General features: G+C 37.8%; 2 protein-coding genes across 10 annotated transcripts in view; one reads left to right on the top strand and one right to left on the bottom strand.

The window, feature by feature from the left end:
• Positions 1–13,859, top strand: part of FNBP1L (formin binding protein 1 like) — a 60,106-nt gene extending 46,247 nt beyond the window's left edge. For 2 of the 4 annotated variants that reach the window (XM_080407112.1, XM_080407114.1), the window contains 6 exons: positions 764–967; positions 8,667–8,776; positions 9,374–9,506; positions 9,982–10,076; positions 10,541–10,689; positions 11,075–13,859. In XM_080407112.1, the coding sequence (XP_080263238.1) occupies positions 764–967; positions 8,667–8,776; positions 9,374–9,506; positions 9,982–10,076; positions 10,541–10,689; positions 11,075–11,253 (870 nt within the window). In that variant the 3' untranslated portion in view covers positions 11,254–13,859. Of the gene's footprint in view, positions 1–763; positions 968–3,341; positions 3,501–8,651; positions 8,777–9,373; positions 9,507–9,981; positions 10,077–10,540; positions 10,690–11,074 lie in introns of all 4 variants that reach the window. The other 2 variants (XM_080407115.1, XM_080407113.1) reach the window with 2 other exon arrangements.
• A 260-nt stretch (positions 13,860–14,119) lies between these two features.
• BCAR3 (BCAR3 adaptor protein, NSP family member) overlaps positions 14,120–17,337 on the bottom strand; it is a 114,352-nt gene continuing 111,134 nt past the window's right edge. For all 6 annotated transcript variants that reach the window (XM_080407065.1, XM_080407066.1, XM_080407067.1 and 3 more), the window contains 3 exons: positions 16,703–16,915; positions 15,741–15,907; positions 14,120–15,261 (listed from right to left, as the gene is read on the bottom strand). In XM_080407065.1, the coding sequence (XP_080263191.1) occupies positions 15,235–15,261; positions 15,741–15,907; positions 16,703–16,915 (407 nt within the window). In that variant the 3' untranslated portion in view covers positions 14,120–15,234. The remainder of the gene's footprint in view (positions 15,262–15,740; positions 15,908–16,702; positions 16,916–17,337) is intronic.

Consider the following 17,337-nt stretch of genomic DNA (forward strand, 5'->3'; position numbering starts at 1 on the left):
TAAATGTGCATGAGCAGTTTAACTGATATGGAAGCTGTGGAGAGAGGAAAGACGGACTTAACCCTGTACATTATCTTTCTGTTGTCAAATATTTGTCTGCTTCAGAAGTGTTGTGACTTCAGTTTTAGCCTAAATGGTCATGTCCACTTTTGGTGTCTGTTTGCTTTCTTACGATCTGAAGATCTTGACGCTTTCTCCCTGTACGTGATTTTGGACACATTGTTCTCATTGTGCTGAAACATCCTGGAATACCAGCATGGCTGGTATTTTCTCCAGTATGTAGCATTAAATGATGTAAAAGGTGTTCAGTTAACAAAAATACCATTCTGTGTCATGTTTGCAGCTATTCATGCTTCTTTCTTATTCTTTCTAATATGGGTTCTTCCTTGCTACATCTTACTACATCTGGTTTCTTAGTTTTATCTTCGTTTCAGTGCTCACGGTGAAGGATTAGAAGGTGTAGTAGTAGTTTTGTCCTACATCATGTCTTGTTTTAAATTTGTGATGACCCTTGGGGAGTATTTGCTGGATTCTGAATAGCAGGGTATGCTTTGACTTACACTCACAGTAACACTGCTGAGAAAAAACCATACATTATCTTAACTGCATCTGTCCAAAAGCATGCATCCCGAGTGCTCTCCCGCTTCCCATCTGTGCCTCTCTGCAATTAAAGGGAAAATTTGTGTTTGTGTGTTTTTCTGTCTCTGGTTCTTGAAGGTTTTGCTTGTTTTGCTTTTTAAACTCCTTAATGTCCTATGTTTAGGACTCTCAGCTAGTGATAGACTGCTTCAAATCCGGTTTTGAACCTCCTGGAGATTTTCCATTTGAAGATTACAGTCAGAATATTTACAGAACTATCTCTGATGGAACCATCAGTACACCAAAGCAGGAAGGAATGAGAATTGATTCAAAAACTACAGTGGGCAAGGCTAAAGGAAAGCTGTGGCTGTTTGGAAAGAAGCCAAAGGTAACAATTAAGAAATTACTATTTGGAAAATGAAAATGTGAAGATCTAGAGTGCATGGAAGCAGCGCTTTATTTATTTTAAAATAACCTACCCCTTCCCTGCCACTCTTTTAAAATAAATGTAAAGGAGATCTGAAGGTTTGAGTAGGATTGGATACTTTCTATATTAAAAATCAAGTTCTCATTGCGGGAAGTTTTCCAATTTTTCTTCTAGTGATCTGTGTCTGGGAATGTTCTTAATAGTTATTTGGGAGAAGTAGCTTCCCGTTTCTGTAATGTTTATGTTTCTGTAAAGGGTTCTTGCAGTTGCATAGAAAAGGTGCTAGTTGTGCATGTAAAAATAAGGGGAGGGGGGAGTATGCTTTGGATTCAGGCAGACTTCAGATCTCTCTGCTGTACTACAAAGAGCCAGCCCCCTTCCAAATGTCACATTTTGTGGATGTTTATATATAGGAACGTTACATAGATTCTTTGTTACACCTGCTGCTAATTTTGAAAACTTCTGAGATTTGCCTTAAAACATGAAAAATTTCTAATGCCTCATTGATAAAACATATTGTTGAAGCTCCATACAGGTAAATGTCCCAGAAGAAATATTATTATGAAATAGGAAAATACAGTCCTATGCTCAAGAAAAAATTGTAAGCAGAGAAATTACTCCTTTCTTGTATTATTATCAGTTAACACTTTCTGTGCAAGATGGCTTCATAGATCAACGAAAAAGATTATCAATACATGCATTAGCTATCTAAATGAATAATGAAGCATATACATATTTAATTTTTATGCTTAGTATTTATTTAGTATTGGAGCATATCAATGAGTCATTGTAGTGATTCCCACAGATTTCTGAGGTTATTTTAGTGCTCCAAGTCAGTTTCTGCCATTTATTATAGGAAACTATTCTTAAAGCTTGCTAGTGGTAGGACTTAATTTCCACTTGATAGTATTCCAAGAAAGCAGACCTTTACAGAAAGAAAGGATATAGCTGATTCTTTATTCCCTCCTCAGTATACTATGTAACTGCAGCTGTGTGTTAAAATAAAAAGTGACTGTTTACTTTTCATGCAGTATAATGATTGATAATAGTTTAAATACATTATTTCATTAGCATATTTATTGCGTTTGGCTGCAGAGGTGGATGAGATTCAGCCTGTTCTGAAACTAGATCGCGATTACCAGTTTGACAAGACATCTTGCCAAGCATTTTGGAGAGGGAAGCTATGAAAATCTGCATTGGTTTTCAATCTGGACCTTGGCATTTACTGTGGTTTGAAGAAATTCCCTAGTATGACGACAGCTGAAGAAAGCTGACAGGACTTCCCCTACTCTTCCTTCTCCCCAGTTCATTCACTTTTTATGTAGCATTCAGAGTCAGCCCTACTGTTTACTGTATAGAATTACAGATACCACATGTGTGTATACATACTACATGTATCTCTTCCTTAAGGACCTTGAGGAAATGGAAGATTATGACCCTTTTTTTCACCTGTTTTTAGGGAGGATGGAGGGGCACTCTACAAAACAGCAGCTGGGAGCCACATACTTATCAGGAGATACATATTTAATTCCAAATATTCTTTACCGGTTTTAAAAGATAATCTTAAATTTGCTAATACAAAAATAATGCTGATTTATTGTAGCTGGGGTATTCATGGTGGCCTTCGGGCTTTCATTTAGCTGAATCTGTGGCTGGTCTTGACTTCCAGATAGGCATTTACTATTTTTGGTGTTGTGAAAGACAGAAAAGTCTTTTGGAAAGGGAATGAGTTGTGCAGTAGAGGAAATAGTACCGAAAAATTGAACTGGGAAAAAATCAGAGACCCCCAAAAAATGAGAGAAGCAATTTTTAAAAAGGGGAGGAAGGAAGTGGAGGGAGTTCTCCTGATGACGTTAATGCCACGCAGCCATGGTGTCAGTCCAGCTTGACTACAGAGATGGAGTATACTTTTTGTTTTAGTCATTCTCCACAGATGTACCTAATATTTTTATTTTAGCACACCTGGTAGGGTACCTCAGAGTGTAGGAAGAAACAGTGCAGGAATGCACAGGCTTCCAGAATGGCTGTCAGTTACAGCAGAACTTTGTGTTTTAATAAAAGAGACAAGCAACTTTGCGATCTCGTTAGGATCTTGAAGTGTTGAGTCTAAAGCTTTTTTGCGTATTCCTTCATTCTCTGCAGCAACCTGTAACTCTGAAGATTAATTAATGACAGAAACCTTTAAAACCAATACAGTTGTAGTATAAATGTGTCTGGAACATTACAAGCTGTTTCTGTGTTGGATGGGAATTTTATTTTTGTAAGACAGAATTTTCATTTTAAAATCACTTTTGAACATTTGGCTTATTTATTGCTTTCTTTATTTCCACATTAGCCACAATCCCCACCCCTAACCCCTACTAGTTTATACACATCCAGTACTCCTAATGGGTCCCAGTATCCCATATTCTCCATTGAACCAGTGCATTATTGCATGAGTGACATAAAAACAGGGAAGCCCAGAATTCCTTCTTTCAGAAGCCTCAAAAGAGGGGTAAGTTTGATAACAAGTTGAAATGCATGATGGGCTATGAACAGTGTGTTTGTGATGTGGCTTTTCTAATGCTCTTCACCCTCATTATAAGGCTTACTTTGTTAAAAGTAACACTTCAGCTGTAAGGTCACTTTTAGGATACTTTGTTTCACAGTGTACAGAAGTTACCCACCGGTTAAAAAAAAAAAAAAAAAAGACAGGACTCTTCATCGCATTTCAAATGCTTGTGCCTAAAAGAAAGGTGTTATAAAGAGGGTGCTCAGCATGTGTTTGATACCTTTCTTCATTGTTGTTCACATTCACAAATGTTTTCCTACCATCATGTAACATTTTTGCAGTAATTTATCATTGGGTATATAGTCACCACAAAAAAATCTTAACAAATCGGATGTCTTATTTGCTGACTTTTAATTGAAATAGTAGTAGTTGATTACAAGACACTGAACTGAAAAGGGAGAAATTTCATTTCTTTTGTACATCAAATGCTATATAGCACATGGTGCCTGCAGATTTGAAATATTGACTTCTGAAACATTACAATTTTAATGCATTTTCCAATTAATAATTTGTTCTTGTTTGTCCAAGGTTCTTTTGGGTAAAGTTATTGAAAATTTATTACCAAATGCCACCTTCTGAGATTTATCAATTCGTTTACTAATTTATAGTGGCATATTCTGCAAACAGAATTTGTTTGGAAAGCAACAAAAGGGAAATGTTAAGTGGTTTCCTAGCAACATTTATAGTACTAGTGATAAATGTACTGGCACTTTCCTCTTACATCGGTGAAGCATAGGCTGTCCAGTTTATGTACTTCTAAAGATATTTATTGATCCAGATAATGAGATAATTGGATGCATTTAATTATATCTAATTCATGATTTTCTGATATTTGTAAATAATATTGACTTGCTGTCTCATGTGCATCAAGAATGGTTGACTACTGTTGACATAATGGGGAGATCAAAGTACAGCAATGTTATATTGCAGTAAAGTTACGATTTAGAGGTTCCCTTGCTGTCATTCTGAAATATGAGTTACACTTAGAACTTACATCTTTAAGTCATATTGTGGCATCTTATTTCAGCTTCCAGATATCTTGGAAACACCCTTTCTACCATCACCATAATTTTTTTTTTTTTTTTTTTTTTTTTTTGAAAATTCTTGTGGTGCTCTATTTAGGAGGACAGTTTTTCTTTTCCCCTTCTGAGTCACATCATAATTTGTTCTGGTTATGAAGATAATGTTCCTTCTTTAGTACTCAGTGAGGAACTGACTGGATTAGATGGTTGTTGAAGTGCCACAGGTCTTGGTTACACCTCCTTTTTGTTGCTCACTGAATGTATCAACTCCTGGCTCACAATCAACACCTTGTAGTATCAGTAGTTCTAGAACCTGTTGCTGAAGCAAAAGATCATCTAACAACTACAGAGTGCTAATGGAAAATGAAACCATATTCTTATTTATTTTTTGTATTCTTACAGTTCACTGTTCACATTGTAAAAGTGAATGAATTTGATATAAAATAATATTGCCTAAAATTAGCAAGGATCACTAGTGCCCTACAAATCTAGATTAACTTGGCTATCTCACAGTATTAAAGTTAAGCTCTGTAAATCTTAAGGATGAACATTTAATTTTTATATATTTTGAAATCCCTTGCAAGCATTTTAGGACAACATATTATCACATATTAAGTGCCTTTTCAACTTAAATATATACTTCAATTTTAATAGCTTTGGGGTTTTATCATCTTATCAGTCTTATATTTAGCGTCTACCTTGATTCAGTGCTTAGTAGCTGCTAGTACATGATGCTGGTTTCCACAGTTTCGTCCCTGGAAAATGATGTCCAAATGGTATCGACATGCAGAACTACCAAATGGTATTAATTAGCTTCTGCTTCTGCCAAGGCGTATCCCTGAGCTGGCATCTATCGGGCAGTAAGCATGCTGGATATCCTGTTTTATGTGCCCCATACAAGATTTCACTCAAGGCACTGGAGGTCACAAAACCAGGCTGCCCTGCACTTCATGCATTGCATCTGCTTACCGTGATGTGCGCTGAAGGTGGCAGCAGCTGTAGAATCGGTTATTGAAAAAAGGCTTTAAGTACGGGCAAGTGTAACTTGCTGTGTTAGCACTGCTATTACATGCTGCTTATTGTCTGTTGAAATCTCAACGTTTCCAGGTAGTGTTAGTGCTTATGAGAGGTCTTTGCTTAATGCCACTTGATAAATAAATAGATGCATCATCAACAGTGACAGGTAAACCTTACCTGTGTTTTCTTGGAAGACCCTTTCTAAAGGGAACAAGAAGTTTATTCTGTAGCCATTTTACATCTCTGGACTTCACTGGGGTTTCTACCATGGTATTGTTTGTGAAGGTGCTTTACTTTTCTTATTGCTAGAAATACCCTAATTTTGTGTGTGTGCCCCAGTCAACAGCCTTAATGATTGCTGAGGGTCATAAATTACATTGGAGGTACCTGTCTTCTAAATTGCTTGATGTTTCTCTGGAAATGGTTATCTGAAGTCACTGAAAGCATGGTAGATCTTGAGAAGGCTGTGGATGTCAAACCCAAGATACAACACCTGGCATCCCATGTTTTATTTGCTTCCCCTAAGGATAAAGTCTTTACTCTTTAAATGTCATTGGTTTTATCTGGACTAAAATATTTCTAGGATAGCAGCAATAACCCAAATGCTGTTTTCAGAAAGTAGAATTACTGACTTCTAAACTTGAAAAAGATCTTTGTTTATTGTTGTGCTACCGTGATAGTAAAGTAAATACATTGTAAAAATTATGTTTGTAAAAGTGACGGTAGTGGATTGTTAGCTGTAATTAACAAATTATTTGCATATGGCTGACCAGTCTTTCATCATCATCATCAAATTCTGCTATTTTGTGCAGTTGGCTGTGTGTTTCTTCTCCTACAATAGAAGTTATTTAGCATATTATTCAAAACACTGACATTCAAAAGTAGTTTCATGAAGCTGTGTATTAGTATTTCATGAGTTAAACTACCCGTTATCACCTAGTAATTTTTAAAATCAGTAACTTTTAAAGCAGAATTGCACTTCTGATTATTGTATTTTGCTTTTCTTATGTTCATAGTAAAATGCATTTTTTATAAATTGAAATCTTAATCCTTAAGTAATATTTTAAAGATAGATTTTTAGGCATTAATTATTTTAGTAACTAGTCATTGCACGTGAATAATTTCCCGTTTCTTTCTGTTTTCAAATGAACTGTGCAGTGGTCGGTGAAGATGGTAAGCCCGTGTGCTGATCTGTCTGCTGTACTTCTGCTAAGATAGCATGAAAGTAATCTTTTGAAAAGTGTTGCCATATCATAACTGCTTTAAGTCAGGTGCTGAAATACATCTTCAGATTTTCCACTCATATACACAGTCGTCTTAATCATCCATGCTTAAATGTAAGATAATTAAACTTGTGATCTGGCTGCAACTAAATCTGGGATTTTGGGATTTTAGGGTTGACCAGTATTCACGAGTTGGTCGTGTTGGAAATACTTGGTGATTTCTTTGTCAGGAAAATTATTAAAGCAGCATAGAATAGGTATAGGAAACAATTACAAAACTTGTGTAAAGGAGAAATATTGCAGGGGAGATGATCCTTTATGTTTAGACTTGCTAGAAAGACGTTATATTAAATGAAACCCACACATTAATACTGTTGTTTTGCAGAGTAAACCAATAAAATTCACAAGACAACCTCTGTTCTTCTGATTATTGCTGTAGGATACTCTGGTTTTACCTGACCTGTAAGGAAGAGTGATACAGGGGATGTGACTGTCTTTTTGTTTCTTTGTAGTGTGTTACAGCACCTGAAAGGATTTTAATTACTTTTTTTCCTCCAGAAAGAAACACTGCTGCTTTATTTTGGAAACATCATATCTTGATTTCCCTCCTTTTATTGTGTCTTGTATTCCCTTCTTAAAAAGCAGCGAGGTTATGATTTTGCAAGTGCAAAAGAACCAAGAGGTTGAGGCGCAAGGAGATCCTAGGAAGGGGGAATTAGAAACTTTGCACCTGAGCCTAAGGCTGCTTGTGTCAGAATCTCGACGGCTGAATTTCTGTCAAGTTTCTTCTTGACAGAAGAAACGCTGTCCAGGCCAGTTCGCCTCCATGGAGGGTTACTGTAATGGCAAGTGGGTTTCTTGTGCTAAAACCAACTCTCTTAGGCAACAGGACACAAGTAGTGTAACTTAACCTTCTGTCACTAAGACACGTACCATAGTTCCTTCTTAACGTTGTTGGTGTCTGTCACCCTGAGGAGAAGAGTTTTCATAACAAACTCGGAAGATGCATAAAAATTTCTTTCTGTGCTTTTCACACCCAAGTCCTTCCATTCTGTTTATAATCCTGGCACAAGTTTGCAATCCAACCTTTGCAGGTTTTGGCTTATAACAATAGGTAGTCTTAAGGTTTTTGGAGGGTTTTGTTTGTTTTGAAACACTATTTTTTGTAATGAAAAAGGTGTCCTGGACCATTTGAGCAAGTTTTGATTCAGATTAACAGATTTAAATCAAAATTTTGATGTTATAGAGGCTTTTTCTGTGCTCTATGAACTAGTTTTACTTGAGGTAAAATGCATCAAACAAACATGTAAGTGTTAATTTGTTTTCTAGCAAGATTGCTGAACTTCAGAAAGAGAACTGTAAGAGCACTTTGGAATGAAGATCCAAAATACAGTAATTTTCTTGTGATAGCATCCAAATCACCATAGAACACACACTCCAGAGAAAGAATTGATTACATACCTACCCTACACACATCTTAAATTTTTGTTCTGACTGAAATTGCTCTGTAGTAATTAATTCTGTCCTTTCTAAATCTGTTTTAAGTGCAGTGGATGTAACAAGAGGTACATGGCTCAGCTTTTCAGAAAAGTAATTAAGTCTCCAAGTTTTGAATTAGATCTGTGAGCCGACTGTTACAGAAGGCAGAAAGAACCCTGAATGAATGACTGCGATGTGGCAGCAAGAATGTGCATTTATTCTGTTGCGGTCTTATAGAGCTGTGTGTCGAGTAGAATTTTTAAGAAGGTCCATCTTGCTTCCAGTGAACACTTGTCCATGTGTGGGTATGTCAGCTCAGCTGTCCGGGTGCGTGTCTGTGACTTGTTTAACAGTGGTTCTACTTGCAGGGCCCTGCACTAGAAGACTTCAGCCATCTCCCTCCGGAACAAAGACGCAAGAAACTGCAACAGAGAATCGATGAACTTAACAGAGAACTACAGAAGGAAACAGACCAAAAGTGAGTGCATTTTTTGGATTTTGTCTTGGTTCTCTGGCTGCTTCTTTTGAAGAAGAGAAGCCAACAGTGCTCTGAAGCTAGGAGAGAATATACTAGTTCAGGCTATTACACACATCTTAGTGCGTGGTTTATTGCTTGTAGGTTCTGTTGACATTGCTTCCTCTGCTTTACTGTAATCCACATTTTGATTCTAATATTGCAGAGGAAACATTGGATGTATAAGCATGCACTAAACAAAATAATTAATGTGTAGATCTGTTGAGCAAGAGAGCTGCAACTTCGTGCATTAAGAACATTATTAATATTTAGAAAATTGCATATAACAAAACCCATGGGAAACAGTATTTAGACTGGATAGAGAAGTTGACGGAGTCCTCGTGTGCTTGTGCACAACACAGGAAAGGCAAGTGCTAGGATGACAGAAAGAGGAAAGGATTTAGGTGGGGGGAGGGGGGGGGAGCAGTAGTTCCTCACATCTGTGCTCAGAATTGAATCATGGGTCGGGATCTCATGCACATAAACATTATTTTGGCTTTAATGAATCAGTACCGGTGTATGTAACTTCTATAATTATTGCTGGGTTTTGAATGTTTTTAGAGATGCCCTCATAAAGATGAAGGATGTTTATGAAAAAAATCCCCAGATGGGTGATCCAGGCAGTCTGCAACCAAAATTAACTGAAACTATGAGCAACATGGACCGTCTTCGGATGGAAATACACAAGAATGAGGTTAGACTAAAAAAATTCCTTGGAAAATGTAAATTAGTGGTAAAATTGTAGTTTGCCATATGGGTTATAATTATATACAGCACCCAGAAAAACTCCTTGATTTAAGAAAGTGCTCTTGATACATTTTTTGTGGAGTGCTGTATTTTCAAGTATGTTCATGTAGCTAGAATAAGGATGTACATTACTAAAGATGTAAACTGTTCAGAAGAATTTCTTATTAGTCACTTATTCTGAAATTGATACATGATTAAAGATTATGTTTTTCCTTAAAACTGGTATGGAGTATAGGCTAAGCATGAGGGGTATATTTATGCTTTGTGTGAAGGAATTGTGAGACTTCACATGTGAATGCAGTCTCTATGTGGCTATGTACTGACAAGTAAACTGTATGCAGTGAAGTGCATTGTTAAATGGTATTTTTAGGTTTAGAATCAAGTTTTCTTTGACACCAGTATTTATCTTTTTTCTCCCGAAGGCCTGGCTCTCTGAAGTTGAAGGTAAAGTAGCAGCCCGAAGCGACAGGCGGCACAGCAGTGACATCAACCACCTTGTAACACAGGGCAGAGAGAGGTCACTATTCTGTCTCTACTGCTTTTCCTAAGCTAGACTCAGTATGTCTTATTTGATAGTTAGCAGTTGGTGATGGTTGTTACTTACCCTCTGAAAGTGTATGTCTTTCTAAAGGAAAATCTTACTGGTTTCGAATCCTAGAGGTCACTTCATGTCATTATGGTAACGTAAAAAAAAATAGCGAGTCTAACTGAAACACCCTAAACAGCAGTGCCTTTTAGAACTGTCTTCCTCTGTTGCATAAAGCTCACCAGTCTGCTGCGGAGACAGGTATGTCAGTTTTGTGTTTGTTTTTGTAGCAGAGTTCAGTGAGGCCTTTGCTAGATCAGTGTTTTCAGACTGTTACCTCCAGCAGTAAATATAAAAACTGCTCACAGGCGTTGCCGGAGCGATATCCACGGATGTTCTGAGTTTCAGAGCCAGGAACTCTGGAGCATCCTCACACCACAATCATTGCGTTTCAGCCCCGAAGGGAGTTACACGGATGATGCAAACCAGGAAGTGCGAGGCCCGCCACAGCAACATGCACATCCCAATGAGTTTGACGACGAGTTTGAAGATGACGATCCATTACCAGCTATAGGACATTGCAAGGCCATATATCCGTTTGATGGTAAGGTTAACAACGTGCACTGTGATTCCTTGACTATACAGCATGGATTGTTTGTTATAGAGAAGACAGGTAAAATGACTTCAAGTAAATGAACTGTATGAGCAACTAGTTGCTTTTAAGATCAGTGGAAATACTTTATAAGTCACTTGAATTCATGGGCGGTACTTCTGTGCTGTTTTAAGATAAATACTAGCACAGCTATTGGCAAATATTTAGCTTTGCAGATTGGGCTAGGCTTTTGTCTGTAAGCCTGTCTGACCATATGTTCTCGTGCACAGATTTTTTGTTCTTCCTGTTTATATACAATCTGGAAACTTTGCCCTGGGAAAAAGATGACTTGAGATTCTGTCGGAACATTGAGCCTTCTTTGCCTCGTTTTTCCCAGGTCACAATGAAGGCACTCTAGCAATGAAAGAAGGAGAAATTTTGTACATCATCGAGGAGGACAAAGGAGATGGGTGGACGAGAGCTCGAAGACATAACGGAGAGGAAGGCTATGTGCCAACATCATATATAGATGTAACGCTAGAGAAAAACAGCAAAGGTGCAGTAACCTATATCTAACAGTAAACTGGCAGCTTTCGGTTGTACATTCCCCAGGGAAAATAGTGGAAAAACCAGGAAGTTACACAGGTTCACGGAAAGCATTAGAATGTCAGAAGTCAGCAATGAATGGTCTGTTGTTTGCAATGTGAGTTTGCTATAGTTTTTTTCAGAGATGACCACATTAAATTATGCATCTGACACTGGTCTGTAATTTTGACCAGTATCTTCTTTGTTTAACTGATCTAGGTGCTTCTGCTTTACAAAGCACTAAATTCCATTCAACTATTAAACTGGAAAAGACCAAGATTCTTGCTTGTTCTATAGAATACCTTGGTTTTATAGAGAACTGAAAAAAATACTTAGTTTTAAAGATCAATCTCTTAAGATTTACTGTTCCCACTTTTATGACTTAAACTACAATGCTTAAAACAGAGGGTTTTTTCCTCTAATAACTAACTGAACTCAGTTACTGAAAATTATTAATTTCCTTCCTTAGCAAATACTTGGCAGCTTTCACTTCTTAAACAGGAAAATGTTTTCTGATTCTGAAAGCTCAACAAAAACACTCAGGAAAAAACATTATGATTAAGGACAGAAAGTCTGCTGACCTGCCTCTCCTTCCTTTTTAGTACTTGTAATGTAGAACGTTGTGTATTGGACACAGCTTCGTTGTTTTGTTTTAACTCTAGGCACCCTGAACAAACAAAAAAAGAGAGCACGTGCAATGCTTGATGTTTTACTGAGACCTGTGAAAAGGGAATGATTTCCATATTCTTAATCTGTGCCTGTAAGCTAAGTCGTTGAATTGCGTCATGTTTAGTTTGAAATCGAGGTCTTAAATGTACAGTAATTCCCCTCACTGTTAAATCACTGAGGACTGGAAGCTGCGTTGCACTACTTGATGACTAGAAAAACAGCTGATCTAAAAATTGTGGCTCGTGTTTCTAATGAGTTTGTGGAATTAGGTACAAAGCTAACGTACAGCCACCGAGAATGGCCTGTTAGAACTGAGCACGCTTCTCTGTCTTCTAAAGGCCTTCAGTAACTTTGTTCTTTTCTTTTTCCTCTTGGACTGCAGGTTCCTGAAGCGGGTTTCTGAGAAAATGGGCGAGATCTTGAAGGAGGTTACATGCAGCTGCTGGGGGGTGGGTGGGGGTGGGGTACTAGACGGGGAGGCCCAAGGGGAAAAGCTAGTTGCATGAATGCATGCAGACATACATTTAGTCACTAACATCTTAGCATCTCCATACATAGGTAAAGATGTATTACAAATTCTTCCATTTGTGCAGGAAAATAGAGTTCCATTACCAGAGTTAAAAGGCTACTGCTCCTAAAATTGCTTTGTTTTTATTGTCCTAGGTTGTCCCAGATGCACAAACTGGTTTTTAGCTTGTGCTGTGTTTTGGTTATCTCAGTTACGCTCCTTTCCAACTCATTTTAATTGGCGGTCATTTAGAACCATATGTCGGTTGTCAGTCTGCCTGTGCCACCTCCATGCTCGCCGTTAACCTCCTGCATGCCTAGGCCAGTCAGGCATGTCTGCATAACACTTTGCCATCATTGCTTGTCTTATTTTGTAACAAATCATTTTCTTTAAGTATCTTCAGCACTAGAGTTTCATCCCAGTATCCATGTATGCTGCTATAACTATACCACTGCAACCATCATTACATTCCAGTTTTTGGCATAACTGATAAGAGACCGTAACGTGTTTGTGTTGATTTGGGGAAATGATACATCTCAGCTCTAGCCTACAATGCAATCGAGAGAAACTCCTAGAACTGTGGTCCATCTTCGGCACTTCAGTAACCTGTTGGGAGCACTGAAAACCTGGAACAGAACCACCACCACAGAGATTCACCACTGCAAGCTAATGACTGTTTTCAGAAGTCAACCACTTGCCATTCAAATGCTGCCTTAAACTAGAGTGCCTAAACCTGTTGTTTGCCAACACTACCACTTACAGTATCCCACAAAGGGCTTTGTGTCTCAGCTCTTTTCACAGCGCTGCAGCTGCTGAGGTAGCCACGGTAGGTGTTTTCTAGAGCTCTACTTTACTGGATACATGGTGCATCGTGAATTTTATACATTGAAACGTGTATCTCTTCATTTGACTTCAATATTTTTTTTAAATATTTTTATGGAAACTGTCTTTTAGTTTTTCACTATGAAGTTCCAATTTTAATTACTGCAGTGCTAGTCCATTTCTGGGTGATGCTTCATTGTATGGACCAGTTGAAATTCAAGTGATACTTCGTAATGATCTATGTGCACTTTTACTTGTAAACAATTGAAATTTGCATATGTTTATACGTGTAAATATAGTTGTCTGCAGTGCCCCTATGGCTTATGTTGTCTTGCCTCCCATTTGTGGTCCTATTAATAAGTACATCATATCTGATTTAATAGGGTGATAAGAATTAGACTGGAAATGTTGGGGGGAGGGATACTTGTATCAAGCAAGCTTGTCAACCCAGCCACCTGCTGTTTGGGGAAATGAAATAATAATCAAAACATCCTGTTTTTCTGGGGTCTGAAGCAATATTTGGATGCAGCAGTGCTGGATTCTTTTTCATTTCAGTGTTATTAGGAACTGTACTACAAGTAAATCTGAATTTGAGTGACTCGTGTAGAGGTTTATTCCTTTTGTTATGTATACCACTATTACACAGCTTGACCTAGTGTATTATGGGGGCTATTAAACTCTAAATTTTAGATTTTTGGAGCTTGTATACAGGGTTATTTATATAATAATGTGACATTACTCAATACTGACAAAACTACTTAGGTAGTTTTTTGGGTTTGGGGTATTTTGGGGGTTTGGTGGGCTTTTTTTTGTTGGGGGGTTGGTTTTTTTGGGTTTGGGGTTGTTTTTTTTGGTTGGTTTTTTTTTTTTTTTAATCTAGTGCTTTTTTATTTTAAAAAGTTAGAGAAAAGGAGGAAATGTGATCTGTGTATTTTCTGCTAAAGGGCCTGCGGTTTGCCTGGCTAACAGCCTTGCAGGTCAGTAATAACACTTCCTGGTAAAGGACTAAATGTTCTTGTCACGCTACTGTTTTTGTTTTTCTGAAACCAGGATTTGCTTCCTTTGGAGGCAGGTTGCTTTCATGAGGGATAGTGCAACTTGTATGAGGGTTATTAAACATAGGAAAAAAACATTTGTACTTGCACAGCTAGTTATAAGTCACTTATTCTAAAATTCTGAATGTGAGTTGTCTTAAAGAATCTTACATTTTCCAGTAATTTTTAATCCTTTTTGTGCACATGTTGATTTCCTAAATGTTAAATGCTTTGTTTAAAGATAGTGTTCTCTGTTGAGAATATTTTCCTGGAATAAAAAAAATCTTTTCATGGTCTAAATAATTAGCTTCCCTGATTGTCTTCTGTTAAGAATGACAAAGAGACTTACCTCTGCGATGTTGTAGATGGGTGGAGCAGATACTACCATGTTGGTGTGGGTTTTGTCATTAGCTTGCTCAAATACTTTCAAATGCTGTAAATACCATCTCACTGCAGAAATAGGCTTACTGACAACGAACACGTGCAGCTCTAACCATAGTTCTTGCTTAAAAATTCATACAACTTCTGAGGATAACGCTTGTACACCAATTCTGTGTGTGACAAAGTGGACTTCGCTGCTCAACACCGTGCACGCTGGTTTCCTATGAAAAGCACTAACAGCTTATGCTTTGCCTTCATCCAAAGGAAAAAAAAAACCAACTACTTACCACAGTGATTCACCTCAGTAAATGAAGCAAGTTTTAATATATACGTACACCCACATTTACTCATATCTGAAAGCATTTTAATTCTCTGGATTGTTTGTTCTTGCCATTTCATCATTCATTCCTGGCAGCGTAGCTGTTGCGCAGATTCCAGCAAAAGCCAAAGTACTACAGATGTTGTCTTAAAAAAAACCAACCGTAAGTTGTCCCAACACATATATAACTAATTTTCTACTTTCATAGGTGCCTGGGATATTTGAGCCTTCTGTTGTGGTCACAGATACAGGATCATTTCTCCAACCTGCAAATATGCAAACTATTTTGCATAAAGATACACTTTAATTCACAATTCTATGTACAATGTTTTATATTCATTAAAGGAATATTGTACAACAAATTTTCTGCAATGTCACATACTGAATCTATCATTTTATATACACTGTTTGCTTCATTTTAATATTAAGATGCCAATGCCCTTACTCCTAGGCATTATCAAAACATTGCAATTCTGGGGAAATACAAAAAGCTGTAAGACTATCTTACAGGGATAACCTAACTGTTTAAGGGGATCATTAAATGACATGGTGACACAGTAAATAAATAATTTGTTTAGAAATCAGTAGTTTTAAAACAAGTGTGCATTGTGCAGTTAAAAGTTCTAAACATCTTGTGAAATGCAAGAAGTTTGTGCAGTATCAAATTGCCAAGAGAAAGCTAAGGTTATTTCAAGTATATAATTTAAATAGTGTTTAGAAAGTCCTATATACTTAATTGTTCCACCTGCTTCACTAGAGGAGGTTCCAGTTTTCGGGAAAGTGCAGTTAAAATCTGGCTGAATTTCTCATATCTTTCATTTTGATTAACTTGTGCTCCTTTGCTGCCCCAGAGCAATCTCATTTGAAATTCTGTCTTGAAGATTTCACTCATCTCTTCATCTGGCTGGAAACCTAGTAAGCAAGAAGAATCCCACAATATCAGCATCAGGCAAGTTTTTTATTCAGAAGAAATGGCACTTCAACTGTACTCTCTCCAACCCTCCAAAAAAGATAAGCTTAGTCTGCTGGGTTTCTTTCGCACAATGATTTTAACAAGTAAACAGTGAAAATCCTTTCTGTCTGTGACTTCCTAATAGCACACAAATGGCTTTAGGGACACTGGGATGGGCGATCCTTTGCTCAAGTCTAACGGTCTAGAATTGTCATTACAACCCAAACTTCAATCGAATTACTGATGTATACATGCTGCCTGCAGAAATACCTGTATTTCTCTCCCCTCAACTTTTTCACTGCAAGCTTAAAGTATGTTGCTGCTTCCTGGCTGCAAGCTGTCAAGATCTTGACTGCTGTAAAGAATCTTATTATGATGGCTGGTGTTTTATTAGAAAAAACCAGAGAAAAATATTTAAACAGAAGACAGGAATTTATCCTTGTTGCTTACTTGTACTTCTGTTCAGTTGCTAGAGGGGTCAATGTATGGAGTCGGGAGTATGTTTAGCAAAAATGTATGCTCTGTTGCTTACTGGAGAACTGTAGTGACAAATAATTTACTGTCTGCTTTTAAAGAATATTGACGTTGTCCTCAGGCTGAGTTTCCTGCAGGACATTTGCCACTATCTCAGCTCCCACCAAACAGGGCAAGAATTTCTTGCACTGACTTTCAGTGGCACTTAGAGATCTTATTCTTCAGCCATAGCCCACACTTTCTGTTGATGTGCAGCAGTTTTGCCTGCTGGTGCTGCTTACCTTCCAGCATGCGTTCTGCGGTCAGGCTGTACATTTCTGCGTTCTGTGCTATCCGACGGGCCGCAGCCAAGTGTTTGAGCATTATTTCACAGCTCTGGTCACTGTTTTCCCACAGGTCCATGCCTTCAAAAACAACAGCTTGTCGCTCCATCAGGGTAATGAGAGGCATCAGCAGTGGCACTGTTATGTTGGTCTGTTGAACACTGCTGGTCTCTGGGATAGAGAGTAACAAACAAAACAGATCATCAGACATTAAGAAAACCTGCTACCTGAAGGAGGTAGTGTAGCTGCAGTGTGCTTTTCCAAGCTGAAAACTACTATTTGTCTTCCATCTTTCAGATTAACAGCTTACCTCAGATATACCTGTCCTACCGGTTTCCAACTAACTAGTTGGGTGAGAAGGCCAAGACAAATTAAGTGTTGGAAAACTATTTGCTACAGGAGAAGGCTCTGCTGAATTACAAGTCAGTGGCATAAAGATTTTAAACACATTTAACATCTGGGTCATTCCAGTAAATTCTGAGAGGCTAAAAAGTCTTCCATCCCCACCCATTCTCTCCAGCTTGCACCCTTCTGGAGACTACAGCTGCAAAGCATCTGATGCAGGAGCACCTGATGTGGTCAGAGGAAGTATC

The sequence above is a fragment of the Falco punctatus genome, assembly GCF_963210335.1.
Source record: "Falco punctatus genome assembly, chromosome: 11".
Classification (NCBI taxonomy): Eukaryota; Metazoa; Chordata; class Aves; order Falconiformes; family Falconidae; genus Falco; species Falco punctatus.